Here is a 19,830-nt window from a genome sequence, read left to right as displayed (position 1 = left end):
AGAACATATTTTTTGTTGTGGTTAATTTTTATTTAAAGGGGTATTTTTTCTTGTTTATAAAAATATGCAACATTTTGAAATATGTGCTTTAGTTTTTTTCCAGTCTTGAATAAAAAAAGTTTAAAATAATGTTTTTAATTTTTTTCAAATATGTCCATTTCAAAATTTTCATTTTTTTAATAGTTTATTAGTACCACTGAGCACTACATTCCCTGAAAAGGAGAGCTTCCACTTTTTCGTTTAACAGATTTTAGAGGCATTTGAAAAAATGAGGGTTTTTAATGAACTCTTTACATAATTGCAGACCTGAAAATTCGAAAAAAAAAAAAAAATCCGCAACAAGTGGCTAGAAAACACTTTTAATTAGTTTATATAGTGAACATTTCATTTTGAGTCTCTACTTTATCCAGGAGTTTTATTTTTTATAAAAACTAGAATGTGGTCTCCAGCCGATTTGCTGTATTTCCCCACGCAACCTTTCAGTGTAGCACTGGAAGAATTGTTAAGCTACATGTTCTCTCTAAATTTCATATCCAGAATAAAATGGCGATTTAAAATGAAAATTTCACTATATAACTTAATTAAAAGTGTTTTCTGTCCACTTGTTGTGATTTTTTTTTTTTTTTTTTTGAATTTACAGGTCTGCAATTACGTAAAGAGTTCCTTAAAAACCCTCATTTTTTTAAATGCCTCTAAAATCTGTTAAACGAAAAAGTGGAAGCTCTCCTTTTCAAGGAACGTAGTGCTCAGTAGTACTAATAAATTCTAAAAAAATGAAAATTTTTGAAATTGACATATTTGAGAAAAATCAAAAACATTATTTTAAACTTTTTTTTTTCCAAACGTCTATGGAAAAAAAACTAAAACACATATTTCAAAATGTAGCATATGTTATTAAACAAGAAAAAATATCCTTTTAAATAAAATAAACCAAAACAAAATATATTCTACCGTTCCTGAGATAATGTACTTTAAAGATTTTGAGGCAAAACAAAGAAAAATGTATTTCTTAATTTTTTATGAATTTTAACATATGTTAAATTAAAAAAAATCTCAGACCATAATGTTACAGCCCTTGTTGAATTGACATGGATTCTACCTCAGTCATTCCTAATTATATTTATAAGCAAGTATAAACCAAGTTTTGGAAAAGAAAAAAAAAAGAAGTGTAGAAAGAACCTAGGATTGATATAAAAATGTAATAGGAATAAAAGCAAACATAGCTGTAGAAACTAAAGCTTACCTTAGCCTCAGAATCTAAATTTGCAGGATCAGCAGGAACATCAATTTCAACTGTACGTGTTTCAACAGCAATTACGCCAACTGGAATGCCACCTAAACGAGCCCGTCCGCAAATAACAGTTTGAGCCCAAGGTTGCATCACTTCTAAGAATGAGCCATAATCAAAGAAACCATCTTCCCAAAATCCAGGGAGGTCTAAAAAAGTTTAGAGGGGTAAATAATTTGTTTAACAAAAATACAGAAATCCACTCATTCAAATATGAAATTCACAGTAGTAGTTCTCATATGTATATAGTTTTTCAATAAGCAATTGAAGAAGAAATAACATACTAGGGCTTTCTCTTCCTGCAAGCAAGTATCTTGGATCATAAGGAAGTCTAGTAGGGGTGAAAACAACATCTCGGTCAACGGAATCCAGGGGTTCAACAATGGGCAATTCACTGCCTCGAGACTAATTAGGGAGAAAAGATAAAATTAATATATTTAAACATTTTAGCTTTAAAATATCCCTACCCCCCGAACAGAGGCGTAGCTAGACCCGCCTTTCGGGGGGGACGTTACTTCTTTTATATATATATATATATATATATATATGTATGTAATTTTTTTTTAGTATTAAAAAAATAAGAGGGGGGTGAATCTTACATACTTTGGAATGGGGTGCCCCAATTCCAATACTTGTGTCAAGCAAAACAAAAGCAAAGAATTTTTTTTAAATTTTTTTTAATGTTATGGAAAATTCAACTTCTTTTCTTTTCCCTCCATTTAATTTAAAGTGAAATTTTCTAGCAACGGTCTTGTCAAAACCAGTCTATCCAAATCAAGGGGAAATCAAATATCTGATGAGCGTGTTCCGTTCATTTCAGTGTGACTGCTTAATTTAGAGGCTAACACACATCTACAAAAGCTGGCTTCCTGAAAGCTAATAGATACTTTCATTTCCGCTTGTAAACTGGATGTTTGACTTTCAATCTCATCGGTAGTCAGACTATAAAGACTATTTTTACTAACTTGGTTTGGCTGAAAGTATGAAATAAAATAAAAAAAGCCTTCTTGAATAACCTGCAAAAAATGAAATTACTTTTCATATCATTATATTTATATGTTGCTTTTTATGTATTTACATTTATGCTATTTCTAAAGCAGTTAATAAAATTTGAATAAAAAACAGTTAGGGTAGAAATATAGGCAGTAGAAAGTTATTCGCTCAAATGCATACCATCTGTACTCCTCTGAAGTCTTTATTTTTAATATTATTAGCTGCTTTAGAATTTACATAAATATCTATTTGAGAGAGCAAGAGCAATTTTCGAGTATTATAAACAAGTCTTTTTTATTTTCTACTTTTTAATGCGAACCAAGCTAATAGAAATAATCTAGATTCATTTCGTTTTTAAACATTTTATTCATGTAATGCTATGCAGTTTTTCTTTTGAATTAAAATAAAATTACCTTCAGAAGGGTCCGATGGGACTAATGCTGCTTTGCAGACTGTACTTCGTTTTCTTCAGATGACGTTAACTTTCTCTTTTTAGAGCAATCCTTTTCGTCATTTTAATTTTTTTCTTTGGATTTAAAAAAGCTTGTTATCGGTTTTGCTCGCTTCATTATGCAACAACTTTCACTTAGAATGTACTATTTTAAACTGACTCTACGTTTCCGAAAGAATACGCAGTAAATACTGGCTGAAAGATCAATGTGATTGCAATGGATACTCTGGTTAGCAAAGGTCATTTTGACTATGACTTATGACACACACCAGACCAGACCAACAAAAACTTCTATCGTCTCGAATTCAGGTTATGCTATCATTTTCGGATTCAAAGTCCAATGATCTTTAAAGCAGCAAACAAAAGCATTTTCTTCAACTCAGAAACAGAGCAATTGTCTTCAAGAGCTGAGGAGGCAGTGGAAAAAAGGGAGAAATGCGTTCCACGAATAGGCTTTCTAGGAAGATTAACCAAAGGACAGTCGTTTCGCGCACTTTCTTGGAAGAAGAGTAAAGGTGTGAAATTCACAGGTTTGACATGTAAAATGAACATTTCAAGTTCATATTTAAAGGTCATTCAAGTTAAAAGCCATTTCGCTCTGTTATCTGGATTAGTATTATTCTTTGGTTGCTCTCTTGCTCTCTTTATTAAAATTGTGATTCCTCAGAAAACCGAAATGATCGGAGTGAAAAGAAAGTATAATGTTTTTTCAAGTGATGAAAAAAAGAAAATCGTAGAATACTGACCAAGTTAGATTTGCAGCAATTGCTAACCTCAAGAGGATAAATAATGAATCCAAAAAAAAAAAAAAAGAAAAAAAAATCAGGGACCAAAAAGCAATAAAAGACTTTTTCTTGAAAAAGATATGCTTAAAGTTTCTTTTACTGTCAAAATGATTCCTTAAACTCGCAATAAAGCACTTAATAATGTAATAATAGAATAAATACCTAACAAAACTAAAAAAGAGGAATTTTAATCAAGAGCCCATATTGTCTTCGGTATCGATTTAAAATTTTCACCATCATATTTCAAATTTCCATAAAAAGTTTTTTAAAGTCCCTGTATCTCAAAACCTCTTTATCTCGATTTTTTTTCTTAAATAGGAAATTCAAAATATACAGATTCGACTGTATGCAATATTCCCACTGCGCGGCTCATAAAATTAAACATATTTAACAATTTGCAGAATCTATGACAAAGAAAGGCTGCATATACGTGGATTTAACAAATCAATCTCATTTCTAAAGTGAAGTGTCAAATTTCACTCAATTATCAAAAAATTGTCGCAGCAGAGGGAGGTGTTTTTATGTTTGAGGGTCACACATGGCGTTGGGGGGGGGGGGGGAGTGAAATGAATTTTTGACCTTTCTTACTCAGAAAAAAGTCGTTTTGATTTTTTTTCTTTTTCTTCTTTTTTTTTCTGTTCTTTTTCTCTTTTTTTTGAGACTAACATTTCGGGGAGGGGGGGGGGTTGTCCCCAACCCCCCCCCTAGCTACGCCCCTGCCCCCGAAGATTTCAATGTAAGTTGAAGTAGGGTCACCTGGAGTAATTCTTGATCCTACATTTCAGGGGTAGTAATGATCATCTTTTTTTTATTTGAAAAGACAAAATTTTAATGAAATATGGAATAATGCATGGAATCCTAGAACACTTTACTTCATTATAACTACACTTTCTCAATCATGATATGCTGCTTAGTTTACAAAATTATACATTTTGTAAATTGCTTACTAAACTTATTTCAAAGATTGATTCATAAATATGCATAGATTTACAATGATCCTCCCCCCCTCTTAAAATTTAATTATTTGTGTTACTTATTTTAGTTTATCTAAAAAGAATGTTGTTCTAAAAAGAATCTATTTAGTTTACCTAAAAGCTTTTTATTGGTAAACTAAATAGATAGTACACAGTAATTAATTTTAATATTTGCAACATCTATTGCAAATATTAAAATTAATTACTGTGAGGTATATCGAATGTTGAGCCTTATAGCTGGGACAATTCTTGGTCACCGGGTTCTTTGGCTGACCATATCCATTTCTTGCAGTGAATATGATCAGAAATAGATAATGAACGCATAATTTTAGTTCTTTCAGGTGACAGTTAATATGTATTTGCTATAAACACTATAAAAGCATTAAGAATACTAAGAAATATGGGAAAAAGAAACAAGTTTGTGCACAAAATGAACTGGATTCACACTTTTTTGGAGATTTTAAAGCATTGAGTTTTTTTTTTTTTGCAAACAAATCATCATGTCTGCTGCTTAACTAAGACTTGAGGGTTAATTCATTTCATCTAATGCATTCTTACTTATGTACAACCATTTTAAAAATGCATTATCTTTAAAAAAAAAAAAAAAAAAAAGGTGATCATTAATTACCCCAGAAGTAAACAAGAAATGTTTCGATCCAGTGGTAATTCCTGATCACAGAAAGTTTAAAATATTTTGAATTCTATTTTAATTTTCAAGAAAAAGAAGATTGCATAGGACTTTTCTTTTAAATCCTCAAATTTTCAACAAAAGTTTAAATTCTGCCATGAACAGGTTTTTCACTAAATAGATGTTTGCATTTTTTGATCAGGAATTACCCCCCAGGTCCCCTGAAACACAATTTGCTCAAGTCAACTTATCATATTGGTAGAAAGACATGAAATTTACAAAATCAAAGGATGACCATCTTTACAATGTTATAAAAACTTGAGATCAAATACAACAATGAGGTTCAGAGAGAAAAGAGGACTTTTTTCTTTTTGATACATGAGGCACAATCAATAAAAAACAAGCCATGTTCAATATCTGAACAGCAGACTTTGTTTTATTCAAATATATTTAACCCTCAGGATTGAAGCATTTATCCAGTGAAATTAGCATTCCTCATTCATAGAAAGTCTTCAGTTGCTACAAGAACCAACTTTAAACCACCTTCTGTATTTCATTGTCTCACTAAAGTCTTCTGCCATGTAAAATGTTGTTCAAATTCTCCAAACTTTGAAGTCGATCTTAACATATAAAGTCACCCACTTCAGCTACAACTGCTTAGGATCTACAGCTACCACTATAACTACTACTATCACTAACTCATTTTGGAGCACCAGCTCATTCATTATTTTCTAGTGATACTTAGACTTCACGAAAATGAAGTTCAAGTGTCACAGTTTCACACTGGAAAGACCCATGCAATGTTTCCCATAAACAATAGCTGTTTTCATGTGAATTTCTATTTCCTCACATGATTATGGTTTAAGTAATCACACTATGCTTCACTGTTTCTCTTTGGAAGCTTCTATTTCAAATATGAAATGCTTTTTGGACAGCACTGAGTCTAGCATATCAACTTCTCCCCACAACTCACTGAGCTCAACTTCTCCCCACAAGAAGCGATATACATGCCCTCTTGTGTCAAAAACACATATGGAAAGCTTCAATTTCCAAAAAAAAAAATAATAGTGATAGTAATAGTAATAATTTGCCTTAACAGGCTCTGGCTTGATATCTATTGAATGCACCATATATATAGGTAAGAGATAACTTCAACATACCTTTGGCATAAATGCTAACCATTTTAACATAAGATATATTCCTTCAAGATCATCAATAGCTGTTGCATGAGAAACTCCATTGTTGTGCATAATTTGAATACCACCTAGTTGATTATTTGAAGTATAAACTTCACGGCCAAGTAACTGAAAATAAATAAATCAATATGATGAGATATTCAGTAACACTAAAACATCTGGAAGTTTATCACTCATAAGTAAAAAAAAATTGAGACAAAAGTGAAAAAAATTTAAAAATATTACTTTTGAATATTTTTTTGAAATTCAAAGTGTCAAAATTCTAAATGATAAAAATTAAACTCTCTCTCTAACACACATTTCTTGTATCTTTCATTTTATCCTTAGAACATAAGTTCTTTTCATGAAATCAATCACTATTCTGTATACATCATTATTTATGTATACTTGACTAACAAATGAATTCCTTCCTTTGAAAAATGCTAAGGAATAGTTTCATGCCTAGAACAAAACCCTAAATCTGAGCATATAAAACAAAAGAAGCATAATAGGGAAGTTTTCGATTTTTCAATTTTAATTTTATATGATAGAATAACATGTATGAACATCATCGGTGAAAAAATTTCTGCGATATGATAAGTAGTTTTTTTTAAAATAATTTTTAAAGTTCAAACTCATGTGACGTCAAATGGCATAGGAAGTGACATCATCCGCTCTTCCGCGCGGAGAGCTCCGGGGGCCACGCTTTAGCTGACAAGGAGAAACCGACTGAAGTGCAGTTGGCTTGAGTTGGCTTCCTTTAATAAGACGCACTTGGCAGTTTGGCGATAATCTACAGAAAGCGTGGCAAGAGTTAACAATAGCGCGCCTAAGGAGGAGCAACTTTCTTTGTCTGCGATTTTTGACTTCAAGTTGCCTTTTTTCTATGATTAAAAATGGCAAGCACTGGTACTTACAAGTATTGTTTTTTACCCCAATGCACTTCAAGTTCGAGGAGAAATGCCGGAAAACGTTTTGTTAGCGTTCCAAGAAGTAATCTTAGGCAAAAAAAGTGATATACTATTGCAGAACTGTCAACCTTTATCTTAGCATAGTTTTGCGGACCCACGGGTCCCCACGGGGGAGGGGGGCGAAATATTTAATAACAAATGTAGCCAGGGACATAACTAGGTCATTTTCGAACAGGGGCAAGATGTTGGGCTTAAAAGCCTTTATTTAGTATCTTGGAGCGCTTTTAATTTAATTACAAATGTTAAAGTATTTTTTGAAACTTACCTCCGATATGTTTTTGCCACTCTGCGTCCTGTGTCCCAGCGGCGGATAACTGAAATTGATTCGGGCATGATCGTGCAACGTCGGAATCATCCTATGACGTAACACCCAATGGTTGAGATGTTTTTGGCTACTTTGAGCCGAAAGAACGAATAGAAAGATTGTTAAATCACTCAATCAGGAATAGTTGAGACGTATATCTCCAATGCAAAGTAGGGTGTGTCATGGGATGACGTATCGCGGTCATGGAACGTATAAATAGATTGATCGAAATATTTTCAGTGCTCGCTTGATTATTTGTATTTACTCCCTATTGGCATCTTGCCATTTTTGTTGACCAATCAGGGATTCGTCTTTGACGGTTTGGCAACCGTGCTTGGTTGTCCTTGATGGAAGTTGCGACGTGCTCGAGCCCTTGTTGAAGCAACGTTTTTGAATTCAAGCAGGGCTTGAGATAAGTTTTACTCAGTGTTAATTGTTGTTTAAAATGTTTTAAATTACTCCTTTGTGTGGGGGAAAATGTCACCATTGCTGAAGGTGTTCGCGGTAGATTACCAAAGGATGTAGCTCATTGCAACTAGGCCTAATTCTTAAACTGGGCCTATACCTGGATTGACTTACCGGTGCTCTTATGGTTGAATGGAACTGTCATCAGTTTGAAATCATCGATGTCCTACAGAGTGACCTTCCTGATTGGATTTCCTGGATGTTCCAACTATATTTCCAGAAGGTTCCGGTGGTATTCCAGTGTGTGCACAAGTTGGTGTTCCGGTATATGAAAAAGTTCTTCTAGAACCAAGCAAGCCTATCGGCCGGTGAATGATGGAACAGTTTGATGAATCTACAATTCTGTTACGCTTTGCCCAAAATTCTTCAGCAATGTAAACATGCGCATTTAGCACAGGAAGGTGACATTTTACAATTTTTCTAAAATATTTCGCGTTTTTTCTAAAAATGTTTGTTTAACAATTTAACTTTGAAATTTCTGTGATAATTGGGGGGTTTACAATCTAAATTAATTTTGGTATTTAACAAAAAAATTTTCCCTGTTGTATACTGTGATATTTTTGAATAAATGTTATTTTTTAAAATTATTTTGAGTATGTTTTATTTCTTACTGGCAGACTGCACGGCTTTTTGATGTTGGGGTTCTGTAAACCTTTTATTTAGTTCTATGAACATAAGGTAAAGACACATTCCCCAACACAAGACCTCGTTTTGGCGCCCCCCCCCCCCCCATACAAAACAAACAAAGTAAAAAAAAATAAAAATTTCGAGAAACTTCATAATGTCAACACCAGGGTCCCTCACGTACATTGCAGAGAAAATACACGTTCCCTATATATATATATATATATATATATATATATATATATATATATATATATATATATATATATATTGATAAGACCAAACCAAAAGCCCAGAGATGCGCAACGCAGCAAAGCTAAAAAGCTAAGTTAATATATAAAATATACAAGCCAAATAAGAAGTTTTAAACAATTTTTAAGAATAATAATTATGAGAAAAAGAAAAATACAAGCAGCAATTAATAGAAAAAGTTGAAAGGTTGAATCAAGAGCTCATCAGGCGTGGAGGATTCAATAAGTATGGTCAAAAGAATAAAAAATTAAACTACAAACTTAAAAGAGGGTGAGCTCCAGTATATGCACGACAGAATATCATATTGGGCTAAACGCACCACATGGTAAACTATATACAATAAAGAAGAACTTAAACCTAAAATTAAGATCTTAAATAAATCTAAAATTTAATTCTAACTAACAAATTTCAACGCAAATGGAGCAGAATCACGGAATAGACGGTTACATTTGAGGCAGTGAGAAACAAAGGGATGCAAGTGGCAAAATTAAAAATTTGGAAATAACCAGTACACATAGTAAGTGAACCCCTCCTCTGTCTTGGGGCAAGAGATAGTACTAGTAGCCCTGGTAGGTGCATCTGTATAGCATGATTTAGAAAAAAAAAATCAATGAAAACCTACCTAGGCTATACGCGTTTTACTTAAAACATGAAAATGTCCACTTACATTCCTTTGCTTCTCACTGCCTCATATGAGCCAAGGACGAATTTTACACAAAATGCATTTGCAATTTATACATGTCTTGTAATGTAACTTTTCGTTACACCGTGATGGAGCACTCTTCAACCAGTAGAACAAATAGAAAAATAACATTCTATTTGGTATCATTTTTGAACCGTTTCACCACTGGAAGCCATATTTGAATTAGGCAGTGATAAAGGCGTCCGCTGCCTATAATGCCATAAGCCTTATAAATGCGACTTTTACGTAATTATAAGTTTTTATATAGCTTTATCACTTTATTGTTTTTTTTTAAATAGCGATCGGGGGTAAATCATTAAGTATTTTATTTATTATTTTACATACGAAGTTATTCAAGGAAAAATATTTTTATATTTTCACACGAGTAATTAATAACTTGTTGCATTATTGTTTTTAAAAAATACAAATTTAAAATTATAACTTCAATAAAACAGAAATATTTTCAATAATTTATTTTTCAGTATTTTAATATACTACTACGGAGAAATTCGCAAGAAAAATAACAATACTCAACTACAAAAGAGCAACATATCGCAATAATGCGTGAAATAATTTTAAATATGATAAAACATTTCGTAGGTTGTTTGTTTTTGTTTCTTACTTGAAATTAATTGAATATTACTATACTTGGCTTATCCTGACTTGAAGCTGACATCTTACTGCAGTTCAGAAGGACAGATTATCTTACTTAAACTCTATCTTAATAATTTTATGTGCAACACGTTTTAAATTTTGCAATCTGTACAGTTAAATAATAATTATTACAAGAGATAATTTTTATAAAGGACGCATGTCCTCCAACTCTGGTATATAGTATACATCTGAGAAACAGTTAATAGAAAAACAGAAACCTAATGTGCTTGAGATCAAAACTCTTTCTGTTAACCTTTTTAAAAAAAAAAAAAACACATATCTTAAAAATGTTAAATATTATATGTTTTCAGTGCGCTTCCGTTCAGGTTATTTTCATTTACAGTACAACTTCATTTTTCCGAACTAGCGGGGACCAAAGGCAATCCGGATAACGAAAATCCGGGTAATTTGAAAAACACATTCGTAAATAAGAAGACATCTTTTATAACAGCAAAAAACGCTGTAACAAAATTACACAGGATTGTTACTCGCAAACACTTAATCATTTATAGTTCAGCTGCTGTGGTGTAGGAATGACACTCCAAATATGCCATGTTGTTTATTAGATGACTATAATTTAGTGCACGTCCTATGCAGGAGTTGTGTATTTAATCAAAATAAAGAGCAAATATTTGGTACATTGACAGTTTCGTTCCAGCTATCATAATTTAGAATTTTATATCATTTCAGTGAATATATTTTTAACTTTAAAAAATTGATCTGGATAAACGGGGGCAAGATAAACGAGGTTCTACTGCAATTATAAATATGCATCAAAAGTACCAAAGAAAAATTCAAGTTTAGAGCCGTAAAAAATAGCTGATTTCTGACCCATTGATTGACGTTGATTATTTAAGCATATTTAAAATATTGTGTGGTTGGAAAAAATATATTGAAACTAAGTCAAAAATTTATCGTTTTAGTTCAATTTATCCTCAAAATAACCCTAGTATTTTCTAAAGAAAAATTGGCAGCCTCCCCAAACTTTATAAATTGAATCTCCAATATTATGGTGCAAGATTTTTTTCCAAGAATGAGTAAAATTATAAAATTCAACGAATTTGTATTACATCATTCAAATTATATAAACAATGCCTTACCTGCTCTCCTAAAGTCTTTAGCATTTAACCATGATGATAAATAAGATGAAGATTGTTAGGGGCCTCTTTTTCGTGGTCTTTCGCTCTCTTTCTGAATTCAGCTTCAAATAGTTTTTTCAACATATCTTAAAATTGATTTAAAACTATACAAGACGAGCGAAAAATATCCTGAGAACGGAGTAAAAAGCAGAAAAAAAGTTCGTGGTACGAGCTAGAAGATACTCTTTTAGAGAATGGTACCTACGGCTTAAGGGAACAGTGTAACGATTTTCCCTTAGGCCTTTGGGGGTGGGGTAGACAAGTTCTTGTCATTGCAAAAGCTGAGAGGAAGACATCATGTTGACAGCTTTATGACGTTTAATTGTAGAAAAAGGACATTTGGGCATTTCCGCTGTTTTGTGTGTACTTCCCTCAGCTTAGCTCCTATATTCCACCTCCGAGAGGAAAATTCTTAGATAAGATATAACAAGTACTGGTCACTCTGAGAAAACACATTCATGCTATTTACTGCGCCCTCCTACTCTCTCTCTCTGTCTATCCTTCCCACTCTTTATCCACATTAAGCCATGCAAACTTTCTGCCAGAGCCTGCACAGCTTTTTTTTTTTGTGGGGGGGGGGACTTCTAATAACTTTTTTTTTCAAATTAAATTTAAGCATTTGTTTAGTCAGTTTAGCGCCCCCAAAATCTGGCGCCCGGGGCACGAGTCCCGTCTGCCCCCCTCTAGTTACGTCCCTGAATGTAGCAGACGCAATGAATAATTTAAGATTAAATTTGCAATACTGGTCTGCCAATGGCGACTAAAGCTACTATTTTGAAGCAAAGGTGACTATGGCAACTGTTTCACCCAAAATATTGCCAAAAACCACTATTTTGCCATCAGTTGTAAAACACGGCGATTTCTTTAGTGAAAAAGCGTTTAAAATACATAAAAACTCTTTTCTTTTTCCCTTACAGCAAAGGAGTTGAAAATTCGCTTACAAATTCACCTCAGAGTTTCCGGGGGGGGGGGGGGGGAGAGAAAATAAACAACAAGAACATTTTACCGCTTTCTTTCTTTTCTTTTTTTTTTTTTTTTGAAAATAAGCGCTTTAAAAAATAATAAAATTTAATGTAATAAACATATTCACGATTAAAAATTTGTGATTTTCATATTTTTAAACGAAAAGTTTTTTTTTTTTGATCAATCACGATTGCTTATTGTTCTCATTTGACTGTTTTTGGCGTTACGCTGATTTTTCCCACCGCCACCCTCCGCACCATCACTGTGGACCGGCTGGTTCCTCACGATGCTGCTCCTACAGCGAAAGCAGTCTCCAGGTTGCATCCATGTCCTACACACACGCGCATACATACACAACTACACACACACACACGCACACATACACACACAAACACATACACACATGCAAACACTTACACACACGCATACATACAGACACCCACACATACACACACATACACAACTACCCACACATTCATGCATGCACACAGACACAAACACATATGCCTACACACACATACACATACCCCCCCCACACACATTCATACACATAACCCGTACACACAAACGCACATGCCTACATACACACACTCGTGATTGCGAAAAACATAATTTGAATTCAAGATGTCAAAATTCAAATTAATTATTTTTTTTATTCTGGTTTCTTTATAAAAGTTTGTTTCCGCTGCTACTATTTTTACTAACTATTGTTGAATGTCAGTAAAATTTTGCCTTTTAATTCTTTTTAGCTTTTTAAGAGAATTTTTTAATAAACGAGAGTTAATTTTCACGCGATTGGAAATATCGCGAATGCTGCATTTCTATTTTTTTTTTTAATGCTGTCAGTCTTATGTTTTTAATTAACAGTAAGACTCAAGAAATCATACTAGAAAGCTTCTTTAAAAAGGATTTGACATAAGTCAGGAAACTCTTTTTCTGCTTCTGGCGACTATTTAGAGACTTTTTCATAGCGTCATTAATTGGTAAATACAAACTTTGCGCCCAAAAAAACTCCCCCCCCCCTTCAAAAAATTAATACATGTCAAAAATAAATAGTAACTGCCAATTTAACATCTGCGAATTTATTTGAAAAAAAAAGAAAGAAAATGAGCGGGGCCAGTGTTTTTTTCCCCCGGCTTGCTCATTATTGCGTGATATGGCGAAAAAGATTTAAAAAAAAAAAAAATCATAATACTTTCAAAAATACATATTGAATAAGAATATAAGACATTTAAAAGAATTGCAAAGGAACTGAAATCCAACGCATTAAATTTAAATAGAAAGGGGTAAAAACATCACTATTTGCATTTTAATCATTATGAAAACATTATTAATACTTTCTTTATAAATATGAAAAAAATACTTTAAAAACACATTTTCAGTTTAGCTGCCAAAATACATTTCTATAAACCTTTCTTTCGTTCAAAAATAAATTAAAGCACTTTTTATATCGAAACTATAAAATATATTTTCCTTTTTTTTTTGCAAAGTTAAAACACAAAATTTTAAAAAGGAATAAAATTAAATGAAATTTAAACAACAAAAAATAATAAAAGAGAAAAGGAACCAAAAAGAACGAAAGAAAGAAAGAGAAATTTATCGAAATGTATCGCCAATAAAGCGAAAAACTTTCAAGCGAAAACTGAGGGTTACCAGACACCCCGCTTACAAGTAAACCCCGCCGCCGCGCGTTTAACTCCTCGCGTTTCTTAAATTTTGAATCTCTCGTTCTCCCAGAAAAAGTCAAATATAATCATCGAAGTCGCTTCAGGAAGATTATTGGACTGTTCTCTCACGAATCCAGCCTCCATTGTGTATTTAACGGATTAATTAATAGATTTCAAGGCTTTGAATGCGGAGCGTACTCTGTGCTCGTAGTCTTAACACGGAACCTCCCTCGGAGTGAGTTTCCCTACTGCCATTTGACGTCACCTCAAGGCGAGCTTTTTTGCGCGTGGGATTTTTAAAAATTCATTAAAAATCAGTCGTTGTGTTTTAAAATACGGTGTCTGTGAATTTCGGGGTTTTGAGCGTCTGTTAACAATATGTAATAGTCAAAATAGAAATATTTAATAGGTTGCAACTTCCCTATTTCATTCTTTTTCTAACCTGTTCATCAGAGAACTCTTCCTTTTTTTTAAACCAGTACATTGATTTATTTCAATTAAAACTTAAAAGTAAGAAACTATAGTACAAAAAAATTAATCTAAAAGTATTTTATTTCGGTATAACTATATTAAAAAATCAGTTTATTTTGTAGGAAAATTCTCAGTGGCAGAGTAGTAACTGTTCTGCTTTCCAATCCAAAAGTAGCAAGTTTGATTCCTGAATGGTACAAATTAAATAATTGAATTTTATATAGTAAAAAATAAATAACATTTTTGCAAGGTCAGAAAAATCTGAAACATTGAGGTGGAACTTATGACAAATAGTGAATTGATTTTAAATAAAAATATATATCCAAGTGCAGTATTGTCGCAGGTGAAAATAAAACAAAACATGACTTTGAATGTGTATTTTGAGTTTTAACAAAGAAAAAAAAATATCAAAAGATTTTTATGGTGAAATAAAAGCTGAAGAGAAACTAGTTCTGAATGATTTATCATAAAATAGATAAGAGGCACAAAATGAACAAGCAAACTGAAACAAATGTACTTCTACTGCAATGATTGAAACTGTTCACCCTTAAAATGAATGAACGAACAAAGTGAAGCAAGAGAACTATCAGTGCATCAATACAATGTTCCAAACCACTCACTATTCAACGGAACAACCGTTCATTTTTTAGGAGATTGTACTGCACGGTTAATTTTAAAAAGTATGTGTAATAGGTCTGTTCAATTTTTAAAGACATATCTGTAATATATACGTATATACATTAATGCATAATTTGTTCCCTAAAGCAAAAGCTTTAAAATAAATCAAAATTTAAAAATCACCTTATTCAGTGCAGCAGCTCCAGTCAAAATAATGTGCGAATTTTCAATTTGAATTACTCTTTGACCCAGCCGAACTAAATATGCTCCAATTCCAATGGCACGACATGTTACCTACAAATAAAATTAACTCGCTTTTTCAAACATTAAAAAAAAAAAAAAAAATCAGATTATATTCAGTTAAAGAACACACTGATTGAACTTTTTATACTCAATATTTTAAATATACAAAGAAAATAAATGATATGAACATTTTACATTGAGTACCAGTATAATAATTGAACAATCGATGAATAGTTATATTTTCTATTATAACTAAAACTATATCAAAAGAGCTAAATTTTATAGACTGGTTTATTTAAATTACCACAAATATACCACTAAAAATTGTATTTCACTGGACTTTTAAAAATTTTCTCCTGCATTTGAATTAAACTATTTTTTATAATTTTAAACAAAAGAAATATTTAGAATCAAATTCACTTGAAGAAAAATAAATATATAAAAATATATGCATATAATATAGAGTAAATGTGTGTGTGTATGTACATTTTTAGACTAAAGTATATTTCGTTCCTTAGTTCACATTCCATTCAAACTGTCATCCTGCTACTGCAGGCTCTGGAATATCTTGTGTTTATGGGGATTTGATGATACACTCATGTTAAGCCCAGTTTGGAATAAATGAATTTATAGTAAAAATTCTATGTTCAGTTATTTTATGGGTATCTGCCCCAGGGGTGGACAGGGTATCTGCCATTAACAACTGAATTTAGAAGGAGATAATCACCACAAAGCTATGCTCCATGCTAGCCATTTTTACCATGCAAAGTGAACTAGCCCAAATACTTTTTAAAGCAAGAACTATTTGGTTTTGAATTCAAAATAAAGTTTTTTTACAGGCTGAAAAAATGATCTTCTGCAACAAGATTTTTTCTCAGAAAACCTTATGAAAGAGATCCACTCTTTGATATTTTTGTTCAATATGATGCTAAGTCTCTAATCCATAGTGTGTAGAAGATAAAAGTGAAATAATTTGAAAAGTGTTTCAGTACCCGCGTCAAATATGAAAAAAATTTCACAACAGATATGCAGCAATTAGTGATTACAATACCCGTTTTTGTGCTATTTTTCAATTTCAAAACACTGTAATTTGCCAAGGTAAAATACCAGTATCTGTAATTTTGTTGCTATGGGCAATGTTTTTACAGTTAAAAGATAATTGTTTGTTTAACTATTTTAAAAATAAAATATATATTGTTAAAATCATTCAAACTTTTTCAATTAAGTCTCAATATTATAGAATTTTTTTTTCACTCATGATATAACAACCACACTTTCCGCAGCAAATTTTGCTTAAACAACAAGGCTTGTTGCAATGAGCATCTTTTGTGTATAGATCTATGTTCATACACAAAACAAATAAAGCTATTATTTTTCATTTCACTGTTAATGAACCCACATAAATGAACCCACTTACCATGCTTATAGTTACAATATCTTTATAGGCTTGTGATGATTCACCAGCAATCATTCCAGCACACTGTAAATTTTTCATTCCAAGTCCTTCATCTTTACCTTCGCATCAATAGTTAAATATAAAACATTCAGTTGAAACAATGATTAATGTTGTGAATAAATATCACACGAACAATGTGCATACAATGCTTAGTTATGCTCACACACAAATAAAACCCATTTCAAAGCAAAATATGATAGTTTGAACAGGTCAATAAAAATGCGTTACTGTTGATGTACAGACTTTCACTAAGAAGCATGGTAAACATTTCCATTGTTCATCCCAAATTGGATAGGCAAATGCTCGGATTTATCTCTAGATCAGAGAGCAGTATTCGCTCTGCAATCTACTGGTGGCACCTGAATCCAGGGTCAGGCTTACCATAAGTGGGGTCTGGGGAGAATTTAATTAATGGGCCACTATATATTTAAACATATTGTCAAACTAAGTAGAGGCGTAGCTAGACCCGACTTTTGGGGGGGGGTTACTTCTTTTATATATATATATATATATATATATATATATATATTGCTAACCTCAAGAGGATAAATAATGAATCCAAAAAAAAAAAAAAAAAAAAATCAGGGACCAAAAAGCAATAAAAGACTTTTTCTTGAAAAAGATATGCTTAAGGTTTCTTTTACTGTCAAAATGATTCCTTAAACTCGCAATAAAGCACTTAATAATGTAATAATAGAATAAATACCTAACAAAACTAATAAAGAGGAATTTTAATCAAGAGCCCATATTGTCTTTATTATCGATTTCAAATTTGCACCATCATATTTCAAATTTCTATAAAAAGTTTCTTTAAGACCCCGTATTTCGAAACCTCTTTATCTCGATTTTATTAAACATATTTAACTATTTACAGAATCTATCACAAAGAAAGGCTGCATATACGTGGATTTAACAAATCAATCTCATTTCTAAAGCGAAGTGTCAAATTTCACTCAATTATCAAAAAATTGTCGCAGCAGAGGGAGGCGTCTTATGCTTGAGGGTCACACATGGAGATTTTCAATGGCATTGGGGGGGGGGGGGCAAAGTGAATTTTTGACCTTTGTTACTCAGAAAAAAGTCGTTTTGATTTTTTTTTCTTTCTTTTTCTTTCTCTTCTCTCTTCTTTTCTCTTTTTTTTTGAGACTAACGTTTCGGAGGGGGGGGGGGGGGTTGTCCCCAAACCCCCCCTCAGCTACGCCCCTGAAACTAAGTGGAAAAGTTACAACAGAATAGTACAAAAATGTGATGTCTAGTCTTTATTTGCAAAATAAGTTTAAAGACTTTTTAAATCAAGGGGAGACAAATGCTCGCACTATGAGACTTTACAGTGATTGTACTATTTCCTTTTCCCTTTCTTTATTATATAGGAATATTCTGAACATACAGAACACTTAACAAAGCAAGTGTGGACAAAATTTCTCTTACCAGGAATAAAAACATTCAATTATTGCGCGAAGGATTGAAAACTTACATAAAATGCTGCTTAAAGATTCAACATTTGTGTATACATAAGGGATTGTCTAATTTTAAACATTTTAATGGATACTTCTTAGATAATATTCAAAAACCAACAGTATGAAATTTCAGAGTTTGGTGTCTTGAACCCTAAAATCTGAAAGTTTATTGCCTGGGTTGATTGCCCCACTTACCCTGACTTTTGGCCAGCCCTGTATGATCCCATACCTGCGATCCATACAAAAAAATGATCCACATATTTGCCCCTTTTTTTTTGTGCCATTGCCAATAAATTAGTTAAAATATTCTAACATGGAAATAAAGGGGACAAAACAAACTAAGCTAAAAAGAACAAAAATAAAATTCACAATTGCATTTAATACATTAAGCTCAAAAAACATCAAATAGCTACCTTCACGCTTTTGATCCATGCAAAAAACAGTATTTTCATGTTCCAATTTTTTATCACTATTATGTATATTCCTGTAGATGTCGTTTGCATTGATTTTCAAAAAGCTTTCGATAAGGTACCGCATGTTGCTCTACTTAGCAAATTAGCTGATATAGGAATAGGAGGGAAAACTTTCATTTGGGCAAAAAACTGGCTGACCAGAAGGAAACAAAGAGTAGTTGTAAGGGAAAATTATTGTAATCGGAGTGAGGTCTTAAGCGGGGTTTCTCAAGGATCAGTGTTAGGCCTGTTTTGTTCATTGTCTTTAGGAACGATATTCACAAAAATATTTCTGGGAACATGAATTGTTTTGCTGATGATGTCAAAGTTATGGGGACTGTAGAAAATGAAGGACAAGCAAATCAGCTGCAAGAGGATCTAAATCATATTACGGAGTGGGCTGATAAATGGGGTATGGCTCTTAATGTTGGGAAATGTCAAGTGCTACATTTAGGGCATGGAAATAAGTGTACAAGTTATTATTTGCAAGGTTCAGTCATTAGTCAGGCAGACAAAGTTACTGATCTGGGGGTCTTAATAAGTCAGGATTTAAAGTTTAGCCAACAGTGCAACATTGCTAGCAACAAAGTCAATAAGATGCTTGGGTTTATCAATAGATCTATTTCAAACAAATTTAAAGAAGTTCTTCTGCCCTTATATAGAAGTTTGGTAAGACCCCATTTGGAGTATGCTGTTCAGTTTTGGTCTCCTAATCTTAAGAAAGATATTAATGTATTGGAAAGGGTTCAAAGGCGGGCTACAAGGCTAATAAGTGGACTTTCCCACTTAGATTATGATTCCAGGCTCAGAAGGCTTAAAATGTACAGTCTTGAGCAAAGAAGAGACCGAGGGGACATGATTCAGTTGTTTAAATTTATTAAAATGAAAGATGTTACGGGGCTGAAGTTTAGCACTGAAAACAGGACAAGGGGTCATTGTTTTAAGCTATTTAAATCTCAGGCTAATATGGATGTTAGGAAAAATTATTATTTTAGCAGGGTAGTGGAACCTTGGAACAGTTTACCGGAAGAGGTGGTAACAAGCAAGGGAGTAGATAGTTTTAAGAGGGCCATTGATCTTCACTGGGGATTGTAAATTGACTAGGACTAGTCTAGCTG

The 19,830-nt window shown here is 32.6% G+C and overlaps 1 protein-coding gene across 1 annotated transcript in view; it reads right to left on the bottom strand.

Annotated features, from left to right (window-relative positions):
• The window catches only part of LOC129218194 (acetyl-CoA carboxylase-like), a 282,701-nt gene that overhangs the window by 48,562 nt on the left and 214,309 nt on the right, over positions 1–19,830 (bottom strand). The window contains exons 42-46 of the mRNA XM_054852411.1: positions 16,765–16,862; positions 15,288–15,398; positions 6,280–6,423; positions 1,573–1,693; positions 1,244–1,437 (exon numbers count right to left, since the gene is read on the bottom strand). Of these exons, the coding sequence (XP_054708386.1) occupies positions 1,244–1,437; positions 1,573–1,693; positions 6,280–6,423; positions 15,288–15,398; positions 16,765–16,862 (668 nt within the window). The remainder of the gene's footprint in view (positions 1–1,243; positions 1,438–1,572; positions 1,694–6,279; positions 6,424–15,287; positions 15,399–16,764; positions 16,863–19,830) is intronic.

Source organism: Uloborus diversus, chromosome 3 (assembly GCF_026930045.1).
Source record: "Uloborus diversus isolate 005 chromosome 3, Udiv.v.3.1, whole genome shotgun sequence".
Classification (NCBI taxonomy): domain Eukaryota; kingdom Metazoa; phylum Arthropoda; class Arachnida; order Araneae; family Uloboridae; genus Uloborus; species Uloborus diversus.
This window is presented reverse-complemented; position numbering and strand designations above follow the sequence as displayed.